Below are 19,787 nucleotides of genomic sequence, written 5' to 3'. Positions count from 1 at the left end.
TGACATACTACATGGTCTTGGTCATTGGATCAGGCTATCGTCTGCAGATGCCCATACAGTAGCTAGCTAATATCGCTGGGCGACTTAATAAACTGAATATTCACTATTTTGCATTCTTAGTGCTTTTTGGCCGCTTGGCATATCTAGCTGTCATAGAAATGAAAGACTCAGATCACCATCAGTACTAGGTAGGTCATGGTTGTGGAATGATTCAAATGAACCTCCCACGCAGATCGATAAAGATAGCAGATCACGTGCCCGATAAGAAATAGTTTGTGCCGCAATGCGCCTCGAGCTTCAAGACAAACCAAAAGTAATTCAATTTGATTTACTTGTCACCTTCGATGGAGTCGACAGACCCAGCTTCCGAGCAGGCTTCAACCATGTTCCGCCCCCCGGTGAACCGTCTCATGACCGTCCTCGACCGATCATTTTTCCGAACAAGTGTGCCCCTCGCAGCCGCGCGAATCTTCAAACCCAGCGATGTTTCGAACGTACGGAAGGACCTGCTGAAGAGCAGTGACCTTTTGACCTTGCCGCGTGTCCAAGGTGTGCACGAAGTCAAGGACGAAAACGGCCAAGTGCGCAAGGCTTTATTGCTGCGGGAAGGCGTGAAGCACGATGGTGGGTTCATTGGGCTCGTATCTGGGGTATTATCGATAAATGGGAGCTGATGAGGATATCCAGATGAGGAAACGTGGTCGCCAACTATCAACGAGCTCGTGAAGAAGGGAACTGTGACCATTGGGCCTTTTGAATTGGTATTGGATTACGACTATTGGCAATACCGTATGCTTGTCTACCTATGTTCCAACGGGCTGACTCTTGCGTGCTAATCTTCCAACAGACGATATTATCTCAGCAATCTTACCAGAGGAACTGCTGTCAGATGTCCCTCATGGCTTCACTCAAGTGGGGCATGTCTGTATGTCCGTCTGAGTCACTGTCCATTGAATCCAATACTGACCAGACAGTGCATCTCAATCTTCGCGAAAAATACGTGCCGTATAGTCAAATTATTGCAGACATTCTTATGGACAAGTGCCCCAATGTTCGGACTGTTATCAGGAAAACCGAAGATGTCGGCTCACAAAGCGAGTTCCGCACCTTCCCATACGAACTTCTGGCTGGCGAAAACGACTTGAACGTCGTTCAACACGAGCAGAATTGTGAATTCAGATTTGACTACGCCCGTGTCTACTGGAACAGTCGCCTGGAAACCGAGCACCGCCGCTTGGTCGACAAGTTCCAGCCCAGCGAAATGGTCTGCGATGTGATGGCCGGTGTTGGTCCTTTCGCCGTACCGGCAGGCAAAAAGAATATCTTCGTCTGGGCGAACGACCTCAACCCGCATGGATATGAGGCTATGCAAGATGCCGTCGTTCGGAACCGAGTGCGAGATTTCGTTACTCCGTTCAACCAGGATGGGCGGGACTTTATTCGTTATTCTGCGAAGGCTTTGCTAAAGGCGGAGCCTTTGACTGTCAGCGTCGGCGTCAGCAATGATAAGAAGCGCAGACTTCAGTCAAGTAAGAAGCCGCTACCTGAGCCCAAGAAGTATACCCGCCCTACCATTGTCGACCACTATGTTATGAACCTGCCTGCTATCGCCATTGAGTTCCTTGATGCCTTCCCCGGGCTCTATGCTGGCAAAGAGGAGCTCTTTACGCCTCAATCAGGGCAGAAACTGCCCATGATCCACGTTTACTGTTTCTCGGGAAATTCAGAAGACGAGGTGGATGACCACAAAGATATCTGTCAAAGGGTCTCTGAGCGTCTTGGGTACACGATCACTGTTGACGACTGCGTGGGAGGCAAGGGCGATCAAGATGTGGAACTGGCCATCTACAACGTGAGGCTAGTCAGTCCCAAGAAACAATATTTCTGTGTTAGCTTCCGTTTGCCGCGGGAGGTCGCTTTTCGGAAGGTTTAGCGGGGTTGCATAGGCTCTAGCCGCGAGGCGTTATGAACATTATCCATAGACAAAAGTGGCATATTAATACACCGCCATGTCCGCCATGAGCTTTACCGAGGACTATCATAAGCAATGAACATCTAAGACAAAGCTGCAATGCCTATCAGTTCAGTGTTTATAGTCGCAGTTTATCTGATTTTTCCTAATTAGGAGGCGGTGACTTTGCCACCGCCTCGAACTGCCGATAGGGAACTGCAGAGATCAACGTCTGCGCCAAACAAGAGATCGTGCTTTCTTTACCACAGATACAGCTACACGGCTTTGAGAAGTAGCTTTCAGCCGGCCATTTTACCAGATCTCTTTACAGCTTCGAGTCGACTAAGCTACGTACCCAAACATACAAACTCTCTTACCGCAAATCCCACAATGAGCGTCACACTTCCCCCGCCCACCCACCGCAAGCGCGCTCTGCCACAAGGCGAGCTCGAAGCTGCTTCTACCCTCAGACTAGGCGCCGACCAGCACACACACACCCTCTCGCTTTCTGAGGCAAGACTCGTCATTCACAAGGTTCTGGAGAACAAACGCCGCGGGGGCAACAAATACGAAGAGCCGGAGTAAGTGAATCACGACCCAGTCGCCGACCCTCCGATATCAAGGCCAAAGGCTTAACTGGGATATTCTTTACAGGAACTTGACCAAGACGTTGGACTACCTGGATGTATTTGCCCGTTTCAAGGATGAGGAGAACATCAAGGCCGTTGAGCGGCTGTTGAACTCACACACGGAGCTGGAGATGTTCGAGCGGTCACAGCTGGGTAGGTTTTGATCTGCACTGCCCTCTTCTATCTCTTCCAGCCAATACCTTATCTGGTCCATGGTCCTCTTGTATCTGGAAGGCGTCCATGTAAGGGGGAGTTGAATGATTTCGCTTTACTAACTTCGATTTTGCGTTGAATAGGAAGTCTGTGTTGCGACAATGCCGAGGAAGCCAAGTCCCTCATTCCGAGTCTCCAGAACAAGATCTCTGATGGAGATTTGCAAGAGCTGCTGGATGAGCTGACCAAGCTCCGCAACTTCACTGAGTAAAGACACACGCCACACGCCACACGCCGATCGCATTCCCAACGGCTGTCGGGGGCCTCATTTCTGGGAGCATGGAGTTTTGAAGGAGTTTGTTCTTATTTTCTGGTTTGCAACAGTCGTAGGCAGGCATGTCCGATGAAAATCCTCATATTTGCGACAGATTCCCAACCTTTTGGTTTAGGAAGCATGCGTTGCAGATACATATGGGGAATGAAGTGATACATAATAGAAACCTTCTGAGCCAACCATCGCAGGCTATTCCATATTACATCTTCTGGGCATCAAGTTTGCCGAGTCCGAGCCCTTTTGCCACCGGGTGTTTTAGCATGTGGCTTCGGGGAACGAATACAACACTCCGGCGCGTTCCACTCCGGGGGCTAGCATCATTAAGCTAAGTTATTCCGGCAATGTATTACCTAGTAGATTGCTTAGCGGTCAGAGATGCTACCTAGGTAGTGTTCATATACGGATGTGGCTATGCACATAACCAAGCCTACGTCGTATTTATTAATGCACGTAGGCATATAGCCCGTGATGTGCACAGTATGTTGGAGGACTCGATAGAATGCATTTAGGCTCTAGACTTTCCTCCACATTACCTTCACCCCACAATTCTGATTGCAGAGTCTCTCGGGCGCTACTGCGACTTTGTCATTCTGGTAAGCTCTCATTGGCCAGCCGAAGAACGTTATCACCAGCCTCTGATTGGCTCGGACATCCCAGTTCGTTGGATGCCGAGAGACCAGTTAGAAAGCCGACCAGTTATGCAGGCAGATAATCCCTGGGAATTTGAGGCGTCAAAGAGGGAACCTACATGAGACTCAATTCTCATTATCTAACTCTTTGCATCTATATCCCTTCTGTATGGCGGAACTCGATCGAGGGTCATATTGAGATGCTGACCTACCAGATATTCAGTACGTAATGTCATGTCGAGCTTTCGAACCAATCAGCAAGGGACAGCTTATCTTTGACAATTTCAGTGGCATAATTCCCATTTTTTGTTACGAGAGCAAAAAGGTGATCTTCTGGTACTCGGGAAGCTGATCCATCGGTTATAACCAGTTGCTAGGAGTTTATATTACCTATTAGACTCATCGTAGATCGATGTCATCATATTCGCATTTTCCTGCTCTCTCTCTCTTCTCTTCTCTTTTCATTCGCATCGAATCTTCAGGTCCTCTTAGATTTGATAGGAATGACGGAGCGAACCATTCGGCATCTCATATTGCTCCAGTCACTTGCGGGCTCATCTGCCTGATATTCCTTATTTTCGAACCTCCGGTGCCGGCTTCGAATTATCGTGAATTTGTTTCGTCGGAGATAACGAATCTCTCTCTCTCTTTTTTTTTTTTTCCTTTTTGGCTTCTTTTTTTGGAGATAAGGGTAATGTTCTCTTATCAACCCAATGATCTCATACAATGACTGACTTGGAATACACAGAATCAACAATAAACAGTGATCTAGAATAGTAACTAGATCCTCCCTAGATTGCGGAGTGACGTCTGGAGCATACTACTCCGTGAAGCCCCTATCAATCCAATCTATCTCTATTCCCATTTGCCCGATTCACCGTGCTTGGCTCCGGTCCACATGGCTACCGTTATCACTATCCAGCCTTCGGGCTATTCTCACTCCCCTGATCTTCGCCGCAAGAACGCCACGACCCCAACACTTTCTCCATCACCCATACCCATTAACACGACCCTTCCCCGCGTACGGGATGGAGCTAGTTGCGACGCTTGTCTCCGCAGAAAGAGCAGGTGCGCCATGAACGAAATGGTCAACAAGTGTTACTCGTGTGATTTCCACCGCCAAGAATGTACATTCACCCTCAAAGCCCAAGCTGAGGCTCCGTCTAAAAAGAGGAAATTGGAGGACGGACGGGAACCCACAGAGGCTGTCAAGCGGTATGAAAAAAAGAGTTCCAAATGAACTGGAGATATACTTCAGATTCAAATGTAGAGAGAGATGGAGTTCTAATCTGTTCCAGGGCCTCGACTTTGCCATCCGCACCTTCTGACGTAGTGGCCGAATCTCAATCGGCGGCATTGAACATGATTCGCCCTGGTTTCTTCAACCAGTCAACGCAACACATTGGCATGACCACTGAGCTTGAGCCGACATTGTTGGATTACCTCCCCTTGGACGAATATGATGAATGCACGATATCGAATTCTCGCGTGCGAAGATGTGCTGACGACGGCACTTTCATGCGTGTTGTCGACACCGCATCTGTTGGTGACTCGCAGGCCGCGTCACTCGATGCCATTGAGAGCATGGTTGCTCCGTACGGCTCAACGCTAATTGAGAAATTCTTTGACCATGTGCACCCCTCATTCCCGATTTTGATAGAAGAAGCATTCCGCCAATCATACCGAGAGCGCCGCAACTTGTCACCACTACTACTTGCCGCAGTTTATGTCTTGACATTGAAGTTCGTTGATGTCGGCGCCAGCTCGCAGACTGCACGGAAGCCGGATTCTGCACGACTGGAGGCTGCGGCCCTCAAGCTGTTGATGGAATCTTTACCTTCTCCCAGTGTTTCGACAATCCAAGCTGGGCTTCTCTTAACACAAAAGTCGACTTTGGCTACCGCGTCTTTGAATGGACAGCTGGTCACAGCCTGTTTCGAACTGGGCCTCCACCAGGACTGCACGAACTGGCGCATGGAGACGTGGGAGAAGGGCCTGCGGAAAAGACTTGCGTGGGCTTTGTACATGCAAGATAAATGGTCGTCATTGGTGCACGGCCGACCCTCGCAAATCTTTGCCTTCAACTGGACGGTTAAGGACCTCGTGGAGCAGGACTTCTCAGATGCCTTCGCCTCCGGTACTGACTCTTCACACGATGAAACCGCCGTCGGCCACGGCCCTCTCCTGTTCTGCCACATGGTCGCACTAACGACTATCCTCTCCGACATCCTCGATCGCTTCTACACCCTCCACGCCATTGAAGAGTTCTCCGCCGCCGGAAACCAGCGCACGCGCATGATTCTCGAAAAGGCCAAACCAGCCCAAATTCGATTGAAAGACTGGTTCTCCTCCCTCCCACCCTCTCTAAAGATGGAAACCTCAACGGGCGAACTCGTCGAGACAATCACAGACGAGCATGCCCGCAACGGCGCCCTCCACCTCGCCTACTTCGCCACCGAAATCACCCTCCACCGCTGCATCGTCCGCTCCCTCCTAGCCGAAGGCACAGACCAGTACCTAGCACACATCTGCCGCTCCGCCGCGAAAACACGTCTAATCTCTGCCATGGACTTTGTTAACCGCCTGCGCCCTGCCCATCTGCGCTCCTTCTGGCCCGCCTCCGCCCGCACAAACTTCTCTCTCATCGGCTCCTTCGGCATGCTTCTCCGCATCACCGCCCCGACCAGCGAAGAAGCAGACTTCTACCGCGTCCGTCTCTGCGAGTACCGTTGGACGCTCGGCGTCAGCCACAAAAACGCCGAGTTCATGGGCTTCGCGCTGCAAAGTCTCGATAACGCAACCATGCTACACAAGCATGTGCCCGCGAAGCCGGGCATCGCAGAACTCATGGCGTCGTCGAACAAGAATGCACCACCGCGTATGCCGAGTGCGTCGCTCGGCTCTTACGATGAGGCTATGATGGATGCTGGCGGGACGGCGGGGTCCAGCTCGGTCATCTCTGGGCTTGCGTCGCCTGCTACGTCTGTCAGTGATGGCGAGGATGAGGAGACTTCTATGGCGCCTTTGTGATCCATTTACCTGCTTTCGCATCGCATTGCCTTTCTGTTTGCATTACCCTGATACCCTTTCTCGGCCTCGGCTCGTCCCTTCAGCCACCGGCCCCACCCCCACGTTCTTCTCATGACCCACTTCTCTGCTGCAGCGTTCTCGGGCAATATTTTGTTCTTTGTTTTGGATGGATATAGACAGGATTTATGTAAATAGATTGAATGATGAATCATGATTTTGGACATTTTAAGATGTTACTACCTACTCAATGCTTAGTATACCAAAGTAGTACTAGTCAGAATCTCTGCAGAACTGGTTGTCTCTGGGTAACATTGACAACGTGATGATGATGCATGTATTGAACCTCTTCCAACGATGGAATGGATGGTTAGAATACCTCTCTAGTTGCGTTGCACATGTTTCGATAGTAAATACTGTGTACATAGTATACATCTATTGCAATAACCATCCACTATTGTACGTACCTAGTTCGCAGTACAGGGTCATGTGATCAAAATGGCAAGAGGCTTAAAATGCGGGGCCGAAATTATGTGGGCGCTAGTCCTGTTTTGGATGTCCTTCGTTATGACCTTCGAACTTTCGAAGTTGAAGTACATACACAGTAGAGAATGACGTGGAAGATGAAGATCCAAATATGCAACCTCTTACCTGTTCTTACTATGTAATTTCACAAATCCTGAGATTATATACGTGGATGATCCGATCTTACGGTCTCCGATCTTCCCCAGATTTCGGTATGAAATCTCCGCCAAGACTCGGCACGCCTCTGCCGAGCGATGATGCCAACACTTTCAGGACGTATCGCCTATTCCGGCCGATATCCTCCAAAATTAGAAGGGGCGCAGAATCTCGTTCATCTGGCTCTAATTTCCAATGTTCATATCCTCGATTATCGTCAGCATGTTCAACTAACCACTGTCCACTGTTCCAAGAGGTCTCTGAATTGTCCAACTCGCTGGTATAGCAAGTATTCAACGTGCTTGCTCTAAGGCCGAAGAAACAGCCTGCATGGCACCAGTTGAACATCTCCCGGATAACAACATCTCTTGGAAGCTTCTGCTTGGAAGTATCATCACCATCGTACCAGCGACTCTATGCGTGATTGTACGATTTGTGTCCCGCCATGTCGCCCGCGCTGGACTATGGTGGGACGACTATACCATTGCGATAGCTCTGGTAAGTGGCCTTCCAAGTGGCGACACTATTTTGCTACAAAGGAATCTAATGCGACTAGGTGCTGAACATGGCCACGGCTATTTTGAGATGGATACAGATCCCGGCGTATGATTATGGGCGTCATCCTGAGTACGTGTCTAAGGAAAAGAAGATTGGATTTGGAAAGGTAATGCATTCATGTCGTCCGATTAATTTCTCAAACTAAAACCTAACGAGACAACTAGACTTTTCTCGCTATCCAAATCCTATACTTCCTCAATGTCACCATGACAAGGGCATCAATACTGCTCCTCTACCGCCGCATTTTCGGCGTCGTCACTCGCTTTCGTCGCGCCCTCTATTTCGCCGGAATCCTTCTCATCCTCTACTTCGTCTCATGTGTAATCGTATCAATCGCAGGATGTTCACCAGTCTCCAAATTCTGGGACACAAGCCTCCCAGGCCACTGCATTAACGAAGTGGCCTTCTTCCGCTGGAACGGCGTTGCAAATGTGTTTCTCGATTTAATGGTGCTTCTCCTCCCACTGCCAATGATCTGGCGAATAAAGACAACAAGGCGACAGAAATGGCTCCTGACGGGGATATTCCTACTAGGTGGCTTGTGAGTTCCTGCGAAATCCCAAAAAGCACAATAGACTTCTAACAATTGCCTAGTGTCTGCGTCGTCTCCATTGTCCGCGTTGTCCACTTTAACGTCGCAAATTTTGGTGATCCGACTTACAGTAGTCTCAGTCCAGCAACTTGGTCCTCGGTTGAGCAATCTACCGGAATAGTCTGTGCTTGTCTTCCAACATTCCGTCCGCTTTTCCGCACTCTGTATGGCCCGTCAAGGTCGAAGGCGTCCTCTGTTAGAGGTAACGGCTCGATCTCTGACTCTCAGGATCGGGACTCTTTTCGTCGTTCTATGTCGCAGTGCGATGAAGATAGCAGTATCGTTCGCTTTTCTTCTCAACAGGGCATGCGCGGTGCATCCGCACATCGGCTAGACACGATTCAGAATGTCGGTCACAGTCCGACCTCGGGGTATCAAGATGATGAGCGTCCTGGATCGCAGAGCTCGCAGACGAATAGACCGGTTTCTGCAGCTGGGTCATTCCATAATGTAGGGGTTCTTACTTGAACGTTTTTGTATTATAGGGACAGTACCTACTCGGTCATGATACCCAGCCAGGATTTAGGTATACACGATCTTTTCTCGTTACACATCTTTGCTCCTTACCAAGTAGCTTTCAAGCCAGGTGCTCTCTGACCTTTCGAGGTCAAAAGTATCACATGCACGCTATAGACGGTCCATTAAACTATCTAAAGCTTCATTTGGGCGCGAAGATCGACACATTATGATTGCGGTCTCTGTGGCTGCTTTCTGTCGACGCAACATGAATTTGGTCCCAGTCTTGCTCGTTGACCGAATATTCACAGGGAAACCTTCAAGTTTCATCTTCTCATGGGATCCCTACTGACAAGATACCCCGAACTGACCCCACCATCATGCGAGGCTAAGCAAGTAATCTGCACGCCGGAGTCAGTGCATGCTGAAGGAGCGATCACCGAACTCCCCCAGATGAATGATTTCAGCAATACAGAACGCAACATTTGCTATTTTGTAAAAAAAACCAAAGTACACCTCAAACCAGGCACCTACATCAGAGATGCGCAGCCTCAAGTTTGCGTCTGCTCTCATCGCAGCCACCCTGCTGGGATCCGTATCGGCGAACCCGCCGAACCCGAATCTCTTTGCCTACGGCAATCAGGGCCCACTACTTGGCACAGCCCTCGGCATCACCGGCAGGAACGCAACATTCGACTACATAGTCATTGGCGGAGGCACCGCGGGCCTCACAATCGCCAGCCGTCTAGCCGAAAACCAAACAGCAAGCGTTGGAGTCATCGAGGCGGGCGGGTTCTACGAAATCGACAACGGCAATTACTCCATCGTACCGGGCTACTCGAGTTACTACACAGGCTCAGATACGGCCGACTACCAGCCGTTGATCGACTGGGGATTCAATACACAGCCTCAACCTGGATCCGAAGGCCGGGTCTTGCATTATGCTCGAGGCAAGACTCTCGGAGGCTCCTCTGCTAGGAACTATATGCTCTATCAACGGCCGACGGCTGAGAGCATGAAGCGCTGGGCTGATGAGGTTGGCGATCAGAGTTACACTTTTGAGAATATCTTGCCTTATTTCAAGAAGTCTGTGCATTATACGCCGCCCAACCAGGCGTTGTATAACAACTCGACGAACACCCAGACTGCTGATGCGTTCAGTCCATCGGGCGGGCCGCTAGAGGTATCCTTTAGCAAGGCCGTGAGTGCCTTTGGATCCTGGTGTCAGAAAGCATTCGTCGCTCTGGGCATGAAGCGACTCGATGGTTTCAACAGTGGAGAATTACTCGGCTCAGCCTATGCAACCTTCACAATCGACCCGCGTAACGCCCATCGCTCAAGTTCCGAGTCCAGCTTCCTGCAGGCTGTACTGGTAAAAGGCGTCGGGCCCACGATATACAAGAATACCCAGGCCCAGAAGATCCTCTTCGATGAGAACAAGCGCGCAGTCGGCGTTCACGTATCGACTGCAGGCACCTTTGGCACACCATCAGTCGACTTCACCCTGCACGCGCGCAAGGAAGTCATTCTATCAGCCGGCGCCTTCCAGTCCCCTCAGCTCCTGATGGTCTCAGGCATTGGACCCTGCGATCACCTACGCAGCTTCGACATCCCCTGCATCAAGGACCTCCCAGGTGTGGGCCAGAACATGCAAGACCACCCGATTTTCGGGACCGCGCACCGCGTGAACGTCCTCACAGCGTCTGCTGCAGCTAACAATGCAACTGTTGCTGCGCTGAGTGCGGATCAGTATGTCCAAAATGCCTCGGGCTCGCTGTCTATCTTCGGGCCCGGCTACTACGGCTGGGAGAAACTTCCCAGCGCGTTCCGTGCAAATCTCACTGAAGAGTCTCGTCGCACACTGGACAGCTTCCCGTCCGATTGGCCGGAGCTGGAATGGTTGTCTGTCGGTGCTTTCAATGGATACAATCTGGACAAGGCGACAGCCGACCCGCAGGATGGACACCAGTATGCGACACTTAGTGGAGCGTTGGTTGCGCCTTTGTCGCGCGGTTCTGTCCGTCTGGCTGGACCGAGTATGGAGACTCTTCCCTTGGTTGATCCGCAGTTCTTTGTAGATCCTACCGATAAGGAGCTGGCTGTTCAGGGCTTCAAGCGGCAGCGGGAGATTTGGGCCGAGTTGGCTAGGTTGGGTGTCGCGGAGCAGGAGGAGTATTTCCCGGGCTTCGATGTTTCTACGGATGCTCAGATCTGGGAGTTCATTCAGCAGAGTATGACTACTGTTTTCCATGCGTCGGTGACTTGTAAGATGGGGCGGACGAATGACTCGATGGCTGTTGTTGATAGTCATGCAAAGGTCTATGGTGTGGAGGGATTGAGGGTTGTTGATGCCAGTAGCTTCCCATTCTTGCCTCCTGGTCATCCTCAGTCTGTTGTCTATGCCCTGGCTGAGAAGATTGCAGACGAGGTATTGGGCTGATGAGCGAAAGTCAAGCTGGCCTAAGCATTCTTATAAGTGGACCTCCGCCGAGCCATGTCAATGAAGATTCTCCCAAGAAATTCAATACTATAGAATACAATGCATACAGAGAATAGCCCAAATTCCGTCTATCTGTACAAATATGCCGCATAGATATGCATCACAGCAAGACAATTACCAACAGCCCAGAAACAAGACCACGTCTTGACTTGGCACTATCTATACCTCGGCCAGGGCTCACATTTTCGCCTCAAAAAGATAGAAAGCTTCACTGAAGCCCCAAAGACAATCATGACCGGGGTTCAATAACCGAGCCATCCTGACCATCCTCAACGACCACCGCACCCTCCGCCAACAACTCCTCCGGCGTCTTAACCCGCACATCCATAACCCGCATCAGCGTATAGCGGTGCTTACTCTTAGCCTGCTTAACATGTCTCTGTCTCCTCTTCGTCTTCTCCTTAATGCGCAACGGCTCCGCATCCACACCCGTCACACGCACGCGACACTCATAGATGCGCTCGTCGACAGTCGGCGCCCCCTTCATCGTGAAATCACGGGATCCAATAGCCGAAGCGCGGTTGAAGCGCAGAATATCGCCCGCCTTCACGTTCGGCATGAGGAACGGCAGACGGATGTGATCACCTTCAGTCAAGAGGTATGGCCGCGCATGCAAATGGGCGACGATGTAGTGCGGCTTCTGGCCGACGAGGTGGGGGAGCTGCGACATGAGGGATTTGGTCACTTTGAGGGGGGAGGTGAAGGTGGGAGCGACGGGTTGTTTGGCGATGGGGACGTCGGCGCGTGCTCGGGGTGTCATGGTCATTTCGTCGAAGCCGGGTCGGCGAGCGCTTGGTTGGGAGTCTTGGGCGCGGGGGGTGGCGCTGAGGGGTGATTCGGGGTGGGTGGATGAAGATTGGGCTTCCGGTTGTTGAGAGCTCATCTTGGAGGCGGTTTGGTGCAGGCATGCTCGTTGAAGGGGAGCGGATGAGATTGTGGACGGTGCGGTCCAACGTAGCTCGGAGGTGAGGCTCCGGAGAGCGGAGCGTGAGAACATTTTGAGTGTCCGCTTGCCAATGCTCAATGTCAATCGAGAGTGGAAGTGGTTTGCGTTGGTTGTTTCTCGAGATTAAAGAACGGCGCTCCCCGTAACTAGAGAAATTCACTACTTGCGCAAATGGCCGCTTGGTCGCCCGTAGCATCACGTGAATTGTGATTTGGTTCTCGAGGTGCATTTTTGCAGCATTACTACACTAGATATGAGATCAATTACTATGACATAGAAATGGATATAATCTTAGTGGTAATCACTGATTCCTAGCAGCTAATTAATCGCTACCATCAACTTCTTATGTATTCAGACAACTTGACTTGAAGTTCAGCGATCTTACTGATAAGCATATCACGTGCCTCGCTATCTTTTGCCGCATCACAACTTTTTCGGCCTCGACTTGATCTTCAAGCCAAGAACATCACCACCCATTCCCCTCGTGTTGTTCATTAATCGTTCATCATGGTATGTTCCCAGTGAAATGAGCTACTCTCAAGATTGAATAAATCAATTTACTAACCAATTTTCCAACCTACAGCCTCAGAACGAGTTCGTCTTTCCCCGCCAGCCACGGCTCTAGCCCCAAACTGACATTTTCCCACCAGGTATATCGAGCGCTGGACGAAACAGCACGGAAAGCGTCTCGATCACGATGAGCGCGCCCGCAAGCGTCAGGCTCGTGAGGGCCACAAGGCGTCCCACGATGCCCAGAACCTGCGTGGTCTGAGAGCTAAGCTCTACCAGCAGAAGCGCCACAAGGAGAAGATCCAGATGAAGAAGCGCATCAAGGCCCAGGAGGAGAAGAACGTCAAGTCTGCTGCACCCGACGAGCCCTCCAAGACCCCTCTACCCCAGTACTTGCTGGACCGTTCGCAGGAGACCAACGCCAAGGCCCTGTCCAGTGCTATCAAGAACAAGCGTAACGAGAAGGCTGCTAAGTTTGCTGTCCCGTTGCCTAAAGTCAAGGGTATCAGTGAGGAAGAGATGTTCAAGGTTGTCAACACCGGAAAGAAGACCCACAAGAAGTCCTGGAAGCGTATGATCACCAAGCCTACTTTCGTTGGTAACGACTTCACTCGTCGTCCCGTCAAGTACGAGCGGTTCATTCGTCCTATGGGTTTGCGTTACAAGAAGTGTAATGTCACGCAGTATGTTTCACTCTTCCCTCCCCGGGCTTCATTTCGAAACGGTACTAACCTTCTTCTCCTCCAGTCCCGAGCTGGCTGTCACTGTTCAACTCCCTATTCTTTCCGTCAAGAAGAACCCCCAGAACCCTCTCTACACACAGCTGGGTGTTCTGACCAAGGGAACAATCATCGAGGTCAACGTCTCCGAGTTGGGTCTTGTTACCACTTCCGGTAAGGTTGTCTGGGGTAAATGGGCACAGGTGACCAACACTCCTGAGAACGATGGTTGTGTCAATGCGTGAGTTATTCCGATCCATCCTACCGTCCTTGGAGCCTTCAACTAATATACAATAGGGTCCTCCTTGTCTAAACCAACCACAAGCACATCCTCTACATTCCCGACAGGCATACGCCTGTCTTCGATACCTCCATGCTCAGGCAGTTCTATGTTTCCCTTTTCTGATATACTCAGTCTCTCAAGACTGTTCTATTTTTTGGGTGGTGTTAATGGCGCAAATTCAAGTCCATTGATTTCAAACGAAAAGTATTCTGCATGTTTGGCTTATGAATGGACATAGCTAGTTTCTAGATAGTCAGGCCCTTTATCAACCATGATTTTATGAAGACAGCACCGTTTTTCCAAACCAAGTTGTATCATAATGGACTAGGAGAAGCAATTCACCCCGCCGTCTACGTAGGCTCCATTGAGAGAACCCAAGGGGGACCAGCAATATAAGTGCAAAGTATCCAAGTAATGGAGGTGAAGGTAGAGACAAAGTCAGTCTGTCAATTGAACATCCTAACCGATTGGAGATGGGGCAATCCAAAACACCCGATGCTGAAGAATGCGCATGCAAGAGCAAATGAAACCGGCTAATGAAACCGTATACAAAGAGAAACACAGACGCTGCGCTGAACCGAGAAACACCAAAAAGCCCACCAGGCAAAATGACTGGCAGGGTCAGACAAACACCCCGAAGGATGATGCAAAGAAGAACCAATGCAAAAAAAAGTCACAGACGATGAAATATCCCGCAAATAACCAACTGGAGACAGCCAAAAGATAAATAACACAATCCAACACCGGTCATTAAGTCGTTCTAACCAGGAAGTAAACATGAGGAAAAGGCCCGGTAAGGCAAGTCAAGACAAAGGAAAATTAAAGTAAAAGGAGTGGTGTGTTGGTCATGGGTTTTCTTCTTCGAGTGCAGCTTTGATTTTTGCAAAGAAGCCTGCAGGCCAAGCAGCCAGCTCCTCTTCTCTCGGCACACCACGGACTTTGCAGTGATTGACGACGTTGGCCAGGATGCGTCCAAGCATATCCTGGGTGACTGGGACGGCACCCTCGAGCTGGGCATCGGGGTGCAGGAATGGATCGCGCGGGCCAAGCATCTCCTCGATAGTTGGTCGGAGGGTTTGGTCGCGTTGTAGACAGTGCTTGAGGGTCCGGACGAGGCCAGGGGGTACGGGGACGCCGCCGACGCCAAAGGCCGGGAAATCGATTTGTACACGGGGGTTGGGGATGGCCATGATGCGCTCGTAGTATTTGGCGATCTTGGCGAAAGGTGGTTGTCCGTAGACCATTTTGTACAGAATGCAACCCAGACTCCAGACATCGCTGGGTTTTCCTAATTTCATAACTTTTCCAGCACTTGAAGGCAGGCCGACGTTGGAGTCGACCAATGCCTCCGGAGACATGTAATTGGGAGTGCCGACTTGCTGTTCACGGTGAACGTTGACTGTGTGATCTTGGATGGCATTTGCAATTCCGAAGTCGATAAGCTTCAGTCGGCCTTGAACCATGAGGAAATTGGCAGGCTTGAGATCGGAGTGGACGATGTTGTGCTCGTGCACGGCTTGGACACACTCGAGCATTTCTTTCCAGTAAAATCGGGTAAAGTTGATATCAAACACAGCGTCCTCGGCATTTAGACGGAATGTGAGGATCTTTTCGAGATCAGACTCTCCAATTTCCATAAGCACACTAAGAGCATGTTTGTCATTGTTGAGCTCCCAATCAAACAAGCGGACCACACGGTCGACGTTTTCCAACTTCTTCAATAAGTCGATTTCACCCTTGTATCCAGTCAGAGTGACTGGATCGACATCCTCGAGATTGACACGCTTGAGGGCGAAGATTTTATAGTTCTCTGCCATCACTCGGTAAACTCGCGAGCTGCCGCCTCGACCAATGCAATCGAGCCGAGTGAAATGCTTGCCATTAATTGAAACTTGGGACTTCTTTTTCCGTGATTGTGATGTTGATGCGCCGGCTGTCGATGTGGCAGTCTCAAGGACTGACATTTTGGGAGGAGGAGGAGCGGCTCTGTGAGGAGTGTTGTTGCTCCGCGTGGATAGTATTTTCCGTGCCGAGCTGGTCGCAGGAGTCTCCACTGCATCTTTCTTTCCAGTATCGTAAACAACATTATATTTTTCAGGTTTATCCAACACGCTGAGCCCCTGGGGCCTTGCACGCCGGAATGTCGGCGGTGGTTCATTCTCCTGGTCACGGACTGATGGCAGAGCCGGTATTGAAGGCACTTTGAAGATAGGTTGTTCCTTGCCACTGGAGGACTTTGAAGACAGGTCTGATGGCGCAGGAGTGCTCTTCGAGCCGTATGATTTTGGCGATGATGACCTCGAAAATGGCCCCTCAACTTCTGCAGGACGAAGTGGTAATTCTGAGCGATGGGGTTCACGCGCGGGCGGGCTTGGATCAGCCCATGATACCTTGGGAGATGAAGGCTTTTCTGAATCGTGAAGTTCCTGCTCTCCCTCAATGTCCTCCCGGACACCATCTGCTGAAAGGTAATGGTGATTTTCCTCGTTGCTTTCCTCGCTCTGACGTCGTAGCACGCCCCTCCGAGCAGGGCCATTCAAGAAAGTTCCAGCAAGTCGACCAACCCGCTTGACGCGCAGGGAGCTATGCGGAGGGATTTCATCACCGCCACGGCCTCGAAGTGCAGAAGAATTGCCATATCGTGACGCAGGATCCTCGTCGTAAAGCAACTTCCGATCACTGTCTGAGCGCTCTGCGCTGCCATATCCATCGCCCGCATTACGTTCAGCCGAACGCTTCCCTGAGGGCGAGACAGAAGGAGGAGATCGTGTGTTGCTCCGCGAAGCGTTTATTCGCACACTGCGTTGGCGTGGTGCCGGAGTAATAAAGTCATTAGGGCGGTTGTAGTGGTCGGTTTCTGCGCTACGGCTGTTTGATAGCGGGGAGCCCTCGCGTGAGAATCGAGCCGATGATACCGCTCCAATGCGCACGACTCTGGGGACTGGACTACCATTTGACGAGTTGTGTGGGGACGAATTCCTGGGTGAGTGGCTTTGTTGTCTTGAAGTTGTCGCATTTCGGAGGTCGTGCGACATGGGTTGTGCCTTTTGCAGATGGGGCGAGGAACCTAAGCCATCGCCATGCAGCAATGCTTTAACAGACGCGCTGAATTTAGGTTCCGGGACCTCTTCATCGGAGCTGTCGCCAGAATAATGCTGGGGGAGAGCTCTTGTTGCTGATACGGGAGATACCCGTCTGGAACCCGATCGTGAAACCGCGGATCGGGACATCGGTCGAGGTGGTTGCCGGTACAGGTCGTTGTGTACTGGGAGGGAATTGACGGACTCCATGACCATTACCTACATTGAAGTCGTGGATCAATGTGGCCCCTCCGAATTGTCGATTGTTTGTTGATTTCCCAGGAGAAAGACCCGTCTTGAGGTTTCGTCGCGGGTGGGCGCGCTATACAGTCACGTGTTTGCGGTTGCTATGGCGACGTAAACACCATAACATACCGGAGAGGTGTGAAAGAATCGAGATCGAGCGGAGTTTGTGTGGAAGGGAAGTGGAGAGAACAAAGTATAAAATGCTAAAATGAGTTGGAGGTCGATAAATCTGTATTTTGCTATGGTTAACGTGTTTATTCATCCTTCCATGTGGGATGTACTTCGTCAGAGGATCGGATAACCGTGGAACCTCCACTTGTTCCTGGACGACTAGACTAAATTTGGCAATCGAGTGTACAACCTTAATTGAGATTAGATCCAGATGGGAACTGTATCTGACCGTCCTGACGCATGTTGTCTAATCTTCGAGGGGTGTTGTATTAACGATTGTGCTGGTAAGAATGGATACGGCCTTTAAACCCATCAGCCAACGCTTTATATATTCCAGTCAAGTTCCATGAAAATCCATGAGTTTTTCTTCAAAACTCTCACATACCTACTTCCATACGGTGATTATACGTGACATTGAAGGGCCCTTCGACACCTTCAATAGGTAGCAGAAAGCTTATTTTACAAGGCTAGGTTGGATACCATAGTTGGGAGGAAATAGAATAATGGAAAGTGCGCACTCTGAAGCAGATGTGGACTATGGCAGGACATACATGCTTTGCACACTCTATCCGCTGACAAGCCTAGGTATCCATATATCTTCAGCGGACCTGGAAACTTTACTGATACCATGAAAGTCCACTCCTATTACAAAGGAATCAGCAACATAATCTGAATGTCTGGTGCAGACATTGAGGCAAAATGAAAGACGGGCAACTTGAAGGAAAAGTTACCGAGCGTGAACTCCAGTTCTGTTGGCTTACAGACCCCTTCAAAGTCCGTACCTCGAACTCCCCCTTCTATCAGCCCATAACTGACATCAAACAGGACATGGCACCATCAGTTCCCAACACCACGGGATCAGAATCACCATCCGGTGTACCATATGGGCCGTACACCAGTTTCCCCTGGGAACCCCTCCCTGAGTACAGTGGCGAGAAATCCGTCATGTTTCGTTCGGCCGATGGGAAAGTCGTCGCAGCAGCCGCAAAGAAAACAGGGACTGCAACATTGACCTATCCGTGTGATGAGTTTTTCTTTGTCACGGACGGTTGGGTCAAACTGAACGTTCATGGCGGGGACCACTTTGTTCTGACCAAGGGGGAGTTCGTGTATTTGAAGAAGGGGACGACGGTGGATTTTACATTTAGCCCTTGTTTTTTGAACGTTGCCGTGTTTATGGACAATGAACCTGTAAGTTGTAACCCTTCTCTGAGAAGTGCCTGCAGTAGAGCGAAGAGTTGCATTCTTTATGTGACTAATTTTTGCTTATTTCTACGAAGCTTGCTGTTGATATTACCTTTTGCCATAGAATTAAATGCCCGATCAGACGCAGCACGTGTCGCAGTGGGATTATTAGTGCAATTCGTAGGAACGTAACCTTGCCAGTTGGCGGAAGACTTACCAGTTGGCGGGAGACTTGCCAGTTGGCGGGAGATCGAGTCTTGGCAAGGATCCCGCCATCTCCTTTCATCTCTTTCATCTCCTTCAAATCCATCACGCCCCATCATCGGCATCCTGTAGCTTTGTAGGTATCACAGCTGTAGGACCTGACACTGCACATGCAGAGACAGCCTGAACCAGAACATTGTACTTGTAATAGATTCTGCGATACACGTTCCCATTTCTTGCTGAAAGCTTGCCATGTGTTTGTCCGACATCCACATCATCCGCATCATGAACCCTATCTCATGGTTGCGGACCATGATGCTACAAAGACTGCCTGACTCTTGATACCATAACTGTAACGGAGGCTGCGCTATTCGAGCTGTCTGCCTGCACGAGCCATTACAAAGTTATCATAGCTGATCATTGATATTATAATGCCGCCGTCCGTCACGAAACTATGTAGGCTGAACCCGGTCAAGAACAGTCTTCCCTTGATGAGTTGCATAGGTAGCAGTGCCAATAGTGGTTCGGAAAAGCGCTGCTCAATCCAGAATGACCCAATTCAGCGCGGCTGGGATCACCTCGCCGGCGCTTGCTCCAGACCACATCTTCAGAGGGCTCCCGCCCAGTTCAGCGTCGCCTGAATCGCGGCGGCTGGGGCCTCATGACCGGAGCCTCCTCTGAGCCGATGAGGTATATGGACATGGTCATGAGCTATTGCCCAATACGGCGTGCCTTCTGCTCGGCGCGGCTGGGAGGTTATGGCCGGAGCCTTTTCTTTCCCAACGAGGCATGGATATGGTCGAGAGCTGCCGCCATATCTGGCGAGTCTCCCGCCGTATTTGTCGATTCTCATGCGCGCGGGTGTGTTGCCTAGTCTGGATCAATCGACATAAATAGAGGATCATCCCCAGTCCAATTCTTTTCTTTCTTCTC

General features: G+C 50.5%; 9 protein-coding genes across 9 annotated transcripts; 7 read left to right on the top strand and 2 right to left on the bottom strand.

Annotated features, from left to right (window-relative positions):
* Window positions 1-344: 344 nt before the first annotated feature.
* trm5 (tRNA (guanine) methyltransferase) lies at window positions 345-1,933 on the top strand (the record flags this gene model as incomplete). The annotated part of the gene is made up of 4 exons (XM_056668978.1): window positions 345-624; window positions 688-789; window positions 848-925; window positions 975-1,933. 4 exons carry the CDS (start codon window positions 345-347, stop codon window positions 1,931-1,933), a joined length of 1,419 nt encoding a protein of 472 aa, XP_056518808.1.
* A 408-nt stretch (window positions 1,934-2,341) lies between these two features.
* On the top strand, window positions 2,342-3,004 carry N7515_008233 (DNA-directed RNA polymerase II subunit RPB4; the record flags this gene model as incomplete). Its single annotated transcript, XM_056668977.1, has 3 exons — window positions 2,342-2,532; window positions 2,606-2,733; window positions 2,877-3,004. 3 exons carry the CDS (start codon window positions 2,342-2,344, stop codon window positions 3,002-3,004), a joined length of 447 nt encoding a protein of 148 aa, XP_056518807.1.
* A 1,590-nt stretch (window positions 3,005-4,594) lies between these two features.
* N7515_008232 (putative C6 transcription factor (OTam)) lies at window positions 4,595-6,726 on the top strand (the record flags this gene model as incomplete). Its single annotated transcript, XM_056668976.1, has 2 exons — window positions 4,595-4,911; window positions 4,995-6,726. The coding sequence occupies 2 exons, from the start codon at window positions 4,595-4,597 to the stop codon at window positions 6,724-6,726; spliced, it is 2,049 nt and encodes a 682-aa protein (XP_056518806.1).
* Window positions 6,727-7,734: 1,008 nt separating this feature from the next.
* On the top strand, window positions 7,735-8,989 carry N7515_008231 (uncharacterized protein; the record flags this gene model as incomplete). Its single annotated transcript, XM_056668975.1, has 4 exons — window positions 7,735-7,902; window positions 7,961-8,068; window positions 8,127-8,503; window positions 8,557-8,989. Coding segments are annotated over 4 exons (1,086 nt in total), but the record flags the coding sequence as incomplete, so codon positions are not given.
* Window positions 8,990-9,551: 562 nt separating this feature from the next.
* Window positions 9,552-11,450, top strand: N7515_008230 (GMC family oxidoreductase; the record flags this gene model as incomplete). Its single annotated transcript, XM_056668974.1, has 1 exon — window positions 9,552-11,450. One exon carries the CDS (start codon window positions 9,552-9,554, stop codon window positions 11,448-11,450), a length of 1,899 nt encoding a protein of 632 aa, XP_056518804.1.
* Window positions 11,451-11,739: 289 nt separating this feature from the next.
* On the bottom strand, window positions 11,740-12,507 carry N7515_008229 (mitochondrial 54S ribosomal protein bL21m; the record flags this gene model as incomplete). The annotated part of the gene is made up of 1 exon (XM_056668973.1): window positions 11,740-12,507. The coding sequence occupies one exon, from the start codon at window positions 12,505-12,507 to the stop codon at window positions 11,740-11,742; it is 768 nt and encodes a 255-aa protein (XP_056518803.1).
* Window positions 12,508-12,963: 456 nt separating this feature from the next.
* N7515_008228 (rRNA-processing protein NSA2) lies at window positions 12,964-13,998 on the top strand (the record flags this gene model as incomplete). Its single annotated transcript, XM_056668972.1, has 5 exons — window positions 12,964-12,966; window positions 13,040-13,050; window positions 13,107-13,649; window positions 13,714-13,926; window positions 13,983-13,998. The coding sequence occupies 5 exons, from the start codon at window positions 12,964-12,966 to the stop codon at window positions 13,996-13,998; spliced, it is 786 nt and encodes a 261-aa protein (XP_056518802.1).
* An 815-nt stretch (window positions 13,999-14,813) lies between these two features.
* On the bottom strand, window positions 14,814-17,258 carry N7515_008227 (serine/threonine/tyrosine protein kinase MPS1; the record flags this gene model as incomplete). The annotated part of the gene is made up of 1 exon (XM_056668971.1): window positions 14,814-17,258. The coding sequence occupies one exon, from the start codon at window positions 17,256-17,258 to the stop codon at window positions 14,814-14,816; it is 2,445 nt and encodes an 814-aa protein (XP_056518801.1).
* A 906-nt stretch (window positions 17,259-18,164) lies between these two features.
* Window positions 18,165-19,495, top strand: N7515_008226 (uncharacterized protein; the record flags this gene model as incomplete). Its single annotated transcript, XM_056668970.1, has 3 exons — window positions 18,165-18,239; window positions 18,291-18,656; window positions 19,403-19,495. The coding sequence occupies 3 exons, from the start codon at window positions 18,165-18,167 to the stop codon at window positions 19,493-19,495; spliced, it is 534 nt and encodes a 177-aa protein (XP_056518800.1).
* Window positions 19,496-19,787: the final 292 nt, after the last annotated feature.

Source organism: Penicillium bovifimosum (assembly GCF_028826915.1).
Source record: "Penicillium bovifimosum strain IBT 22155 chromosome Unknown utg000006l_segment0_segment0, whole genome shotgun sequence".
In the NCBI taxonomy this organism is placed as follows: domain Eukaryota; kingdom Fungi; phylum Ascomycota; class Eurotiomycetes; order Eurotiales; family Aspergillaceae; genus Penicillium; species Penicillium bovifimosum.
The sequence above is the reverse complement of the archived record's forward strand: the minus strand, read 5'-3'. Positions and strand labels throughout refer to the sequence as shown.